Here is a 6,000-nt window from a genome sequence, read left to right as displayed (position 1 = left end):
TTCCAATGCAAACCAACCATTCCAGTGTTTTTTTTAGTTTTTATTTTACTTGCTGTGTTGTACTCACTTCGCCTCCATGGCCTTTTTATATTTTTATTTATTTATACATATATCTGTTTGCCTTCACCCCCCTTATCTCACCTCACTTGCTCACATTGTATATACTGTAGACTTATTTTTTTCACTGTATTATTGACTATATGTTTGTTTTTACTCCATGTGTAACTATGTGTTGTTGTATGTGTCGAACTGCTTTGCTTTATCTTGGCCAGGTCGCAATTGTAAATGAGAACGTGTTCTCAATTTGCCTACCTGGTTAAATAAAGGTTAAATAAAAAAAAAAAAAAAAAAAAAAATATCCTGTATTGGTAACAAGATACCTTTTGTATGTTTTATATCTTTTCCCATCTCTGGCTAGTGCATAGTATGTTACTTTAATATTCACAGTAACTTGCCACCAGCTTACTATAAGTTACTGGAAAATGTAGAGCAACGACACATTACAAGACTGTAAAATTAGCCTACTATACTGTAAGAAAGTAAATACTACTGTAATCGTTGTTGTTTTACTGTAATTACATGGGATTAGTGCAAGCAGGTTGGCTGCTAAGTATTTGCATATTACAGCATGTTTAGGAATAGTTGGTGTTTTATATCACTTGCACTTGTAGAGGTCTTAAAAAAGGCTTCAAAACTGTCAGTGACTACAGGGCAAAACAGACCAAAAGGACATGGCTAAACATTTAACCATTAAAGGTTTGAGACTTACTACCACTCTGATTTATACCCTATATACATTTAATTATTATGGAACTACTACCACATATCCATTAAATTGGTACAGCACTCTCACTAACGGGTGCAACAAGTATAGCCTCTTACAAGGGACAATGCAAAATGAATTAATGAGCCACAACAATACCATGCACCCACAAAAGATTTTTGGTGCTCCAAAATTACAGTATGGTGCAATATTCTGTGAGGGTGGTACTGAATTACAGTAAATTACTGGCAGAACAGTAGATAGTAAGTCTTTGTAGATTTATAGGACCAATACACAAAAATAAGATATGGTAGTGTATTCTGTGGGGTATAGCATTCTCTACTGATGGGTGCAACAAATATAGCTTCTGACAAGGCACGCATAAAAGTATGTTAATGAGCCAGTGATTCTTTCGCCACCCATAACATTTTCCGACAGTGCACCATAATTCACAGTATGCTGCTGTAAAAAAAACTGCAAAACAGGTAATACAGTACTTTACTGTATAATTATATTGTACATTTACAGCAGTGTAGCTGAATGCCATTGAGCCCCCACAATACATTACTGTAATACAGAATTACAGTAGCTAACTGTATACATTTTGTTACAGTGCTAGCTATCTGTCTGTCTATCTGTCGCTCTGCCATTCAAATAAACTACTACCCAGTGCTCAAGAGTCGTGTTTCCTTTTTTTTCACTTGACTAAAATATCCTGCTTCTTCCTACTAAGTGGAAAACGGGAAGTTTGGTGCAAGACATGAATTGAGAAATTCAGAGCCAGCCCATCGAAATTATGACTTGTTTATATAATTTATAACTGTTTTATAGAAGTGCTAGCGATATTGCGTCCAGTTTGACTTGTTTCGTCATTTGGGGGCAAGAGCACAGCAACGGAGTTTTTTTTTTTTTTTTTTTTTTTTTTTTTTTTTTTTTTTTTTTACATGCGTGAGTAGTTTAAAGTGTCTGCGAGAGAGAATTCACTATCCAGATTGGAACGCATAGCTCTGAAATATCACGTATTTGAATGGGTCCACGAGACTCTGATCTGAATTTGCCTGGATGGGATGCACAGTGAGTTTCATCTGTTGTGAAGACGACTTCCTGCAAATGCCTCTTGGCGAACATGAGAAAAATAAAGAGGATAAGAAACTGTTGAACAAGGTAGGACCCATTTCCATACTGAACGCGGGAGTTTCTAAACTATAGCAGGAAAAGAACATAGCACGTTATGAATTTGACAATGCATTTAACGAAGCAGGCGGAGTTCTGCATGTGTCTACCTGCGGCAGCGTGACAGCTGTTCAAGCCACACATCGAGTGATAGTCGCATACAGTTTAAACCTAAGGAGTAATAACGCCTTCATTGACACAATACAAGGTGACCAAACATGACATTTCTTTGTAACCAGAATGATTTAACATGAAACTAAACATGTCATGCTGATAGATGCCTGTGATGCAAGTTGAACATATTATGACCAAATTCGTATATTCATCTCACTCCATTACTGTTTTTTGGGAGTCACTGAAACCCTCATTCATTCTAGCTAATCTGTAAAAAAAAATCTAATATATCACATCAACACAGAGAGATATTGCAAAATCAATTTCAGAACAGCATAGACCAATTGACTAGAAAGTAACCAAATAAAATCATGTACACATATTTTGCAGATGTTATCGCAGGTGCAGCGAAATGCTTGTGTTTCTTGCTCCAACAGTGCAGTAATACCTAATAATACAAAACAATACTCACAAATCCCCAAAATAAAAAGAAAGGTATTCAGCAATGTCAGGACGAGCAATGTCAGAGTCCGGGAACATCAGTGTCAAATCAAATCAAATTGTATTTGTCACATGCGCCGAATACAACAGTTGTAGACCTTACCGTGAAATGCTTACTTTCAAGCCCTTAACCAACAATGCGGGTTTAAGAAAAACAAGAGTTAAAAAAAATATTTACTAAATAAACTAAAGCAAAAAATAAAAGAGCAGCATATGTATATAATGGTGTCTATAAACATTATGGACAGTATATTAATATAAAAGGTGTTTACAGCAGTAGTTATATAGGATGATCCTTGACTAGAATACAGTATATTACATATGAAGTGGGTAAAACAATATGTGCACATTATTAAAGTGACCAATGACTATGTACATAGGGCAGCACTCTCCAAGGTTCAGCACTGGCTGGTAGCCGATAGTAACTGTGACTAAAGTTCAGGGCAAATAACTACAGTAGGCTAGACAATAATATGGTCTAACCTTTATTTGTCAGGTTACTTTGTAGTCAATTGGTCTATGGCTATGCTGTTCTGAAATGGATTATTGTTCTGAAATATTATTGTCTCTAGACAGGCAGTCAAGACAAGACTGCCTTGGGTCATTTCAATGTAAACCCATGAGCACCAACATGAGGTTAATAGGAGCATATCAAATTTGGTGTCAAAGGAAAGCTACACAGCAAATTCTCCAGTGTTAAATCAACACGGAGTCTTCAATTAGCACTGAAAGTATGAACCTGTATAGACACTGGAACAGTGATACATTAAAAGGATAGTTCAGGGTTTTGGAACTGAAGCCCTTTATCTACTCACCCAGAGTAAGATGAACTCAGGGACACCATTTTTATGTCTCAATGTGCAGTTTGAAGGAAGTTGCTAACTAGCGTTAGCGCAATTGCTAACTAGCGTTAGCACAATGATTGTAAGTATATGGTAACTGCTAGCATGCTAGTAGATACCATAGACTTCCAGTCATTGCTCTAACAATAGTTAGCATTGGCTCGTGAAACTACCTAAATGTCATTCCGGTTCATCTGTTCTGTCAAGCGCCTACATTTTTGTAGCTGTAATAAGCTTAGAGAAGTGTATGAGCTCATTAAAAGCCTATGTGATATCCCCAATGGGATATTAACCACTTTTCAGCATTATGTAAATAATAATGGTCATGAACAGAAAGTCATGTTTTTCATGAAATTGGATAATATTTGGATTATCCCAGATCAAAGTATGACAATGACGGTTGCTTCTACATTTGTAAAGTTTGACCACCCTAACTGTCATATTAATACACCAATGGTAACATGATATTCTCTTACATGATTAAAATACGTACCGCCTTGTAACCAACATCGGAGGAGGCGTGTTTGCCGTGAGGTGTGATTTAAATTGCTGGATAGCTACTCTACTGGTGCCAAAATTTGACTGTAGGGTGTCAGCAAATATAATTAAAGTTGACCATATTCATCTATGGCAAAGATACTTATATGTTTTCCCTTTAATCTGTGTCTGGTGTTAGCTAGTTACAGGCTAGGTAGGTGTTCAGCCAGCATGGAACAAAAGGGGGTCGTTCAAAACTCTGACGCAGTTGTCATGTCAACACATCTGTCAGTGCTGTTGTAAACCACATTCCAAAATACATGCCAAACGGGAGATGTATGATAAAATTGACATCATTGATGCAATTTCAATGTTTGAGTTGCTTTGTGTGAGAGGATTTCACTGCAGCACTGTTCACTCCATTCAAGTTTCTTGACGTAGGCGTTTCAAAGAGCTGCCAGTCAAGGCAAGCTCATGAATATGAGCTTCCCACCCACTTGGCCTGTCTTTTCAAACTTCCTGGTATTTTGACCTTAAAAAAACGTAAAACAATTAATTAAGTTAACACTTCTATCACCCCAAAACAGAACTGATATTTCAGTCACTCAAAAGGCTATTTTACATGAGAATTAAAATGACTGTCAGGGACTTTTAATATTTTTGTATTAGAATATGTAATTTGCAGTAATATTTATGAAAAATGTAACATGATCACCAGGAATGATATTTACTCTCACGGGTGGCCAACAATAACAATCTAAATGCCATGCCCCTAATAAGACACACATCCTGAAAATAACCTATGGATTACATATAAAAATACCCAGCTGCTTGGTCAACCCAGCATAAAAGTGAATGAAAACCCAATTGATGTTTAAATTAACTCATGTTTGGGAAATTCAAACAACCCCACATGTAAGGTTATTCACGGAATCTGTCAAATTATTTCAAAGAGATGTATAATTCCTATAGAAATTCAGCCAGAGTGTGGATATCCAACCTTCAACAATGTATTCACCCACAACCTGCATTTATCATAACTGCCAAAGTTGGGATGTTGCAATATGAGACTATCTAAACTGGAACAACCATTTTAGTAACGGGTGCAGTAAGTCCAAGTAACATATTGGATTAGTTTCGAAAATGTATGTAATTTATATTTGAGAAGCATAAGATTAATTAATCAATCCAAAAACATACATATTGAAACAATTCATTAAAATCAACTGCAATAGAGCATGCTGGGAAATATAATAATGATGGTCTTGGTTTTGCTTCAACTCTGGTTATTAACACCAACCCTGGGGTTATTTTAAACCAATGATTGTTAATTCATCACATACAGAGTGAATTGTTATGAAAGAGATAGGCCACAAAAGCTTACAGAACGGGACCGCCGAGTGCTGAAGCCCGTAGCGCATAAAAATAATCTGTTCTAGGTTGCAACACTCAGAGTGGAGGCTGTTATAGCAACAAAGGGGGGACCAACTCCATATAATTGCCCATGATTTTGGAATGAGATGTTCGACGAGCTGGTGTCCACATACTTTTGGTCATGTAGTGTATTTCTATGGGCACAAGCACTGTTTATGACAAACTGTTCACACCTCTGTTGTTGTTGAAGAGAATTTTGCAGGTTTAAAGCTTATTTCCTGCAATTCTATACATTGTGCCATGTCTAATGTGTATTCATGTGATATTTGAGTGACACAAAAATTACAACAATATCTATGGGCTAAAAAGCCACAAAAATAACTTTAGCTGACATGTGCGAGTTGTTCTGGACATTTCTGACAGCTATAGAAGCTCTCTAAGGTACAGTGCATTCAGAAAGTATTCAGACCCCTTGACTTTTTCCACATTTTGTTACATTACAGCCTTATTCTAAAATTGATAACTTTTTAAAAATCAATCTACACACAATACCCCATGATGGCAAAGCGGAAACAGGTTTTTAGAAATGTTAGCAAATTTACAAAAAATTAACAGAAATACCTTATTTACATAAATATTCAGACCCTTTGCTATGAGACTCGAAATTGAGCTCAGGTGTATCTTGTTTCCATTGATCATCCTTGAGGTGTTTCTTCAATTTGATTGTGGAGTCCACCTTTGGTAAATGCAATTGAT

The 6,000-nt window shown here is 36.4% G+C and overlaps 1 protein-coding gene across 5 annotated transcripts in view; it reads left to right on the top strand.

Annotated features, from left to right (window-relative positions):
- The first annotated feature begins 1,737 nt into the window (after positions 1-1,737).
- tns1b (tensin 1b) overlaps positions 1,738-6,000 on the top strand; it is a 268,646-nt gene continuing 264,383 nt past the window's right edge. For all 5 annotated transcript variants that reach the window (XM_055870385.1, XM_055870386.1, XM_055870384.1 and 2 more), the window contains exon 1: positions 1,738-1,927. In XM_055870385.1, the coding sequence (XP_055726360.1) occupies positions 1,826-1,927 (102 nt within the window). In that variant the 5' untranslated portion in view covers positions 1,738-1,825. The remainder of the gene's footprint in view (positions 1,928-6,000) is intronic.

This window comes from Salvelinus fontinalis, chromosome 19 (genome assembly GCF_029448725.1).
Source record: "Salvelinus fontinalis isolate EN_2023a chromosome 19, ASM2944872v1, whole genome shotgun sequence".
Classification (NCBI taxonomy): domain Eukaryota; kingdom Metazoa; phylum Chordata; class Actinopteri; order Salmoniformes; family Salmonidae; genus Salvelinus; species Salvelinus fontinalis.
Note: the sequence above shows the minus strand (reverse complement) of the source record. Positions and strands in the feature narration are given on the sequence as shown.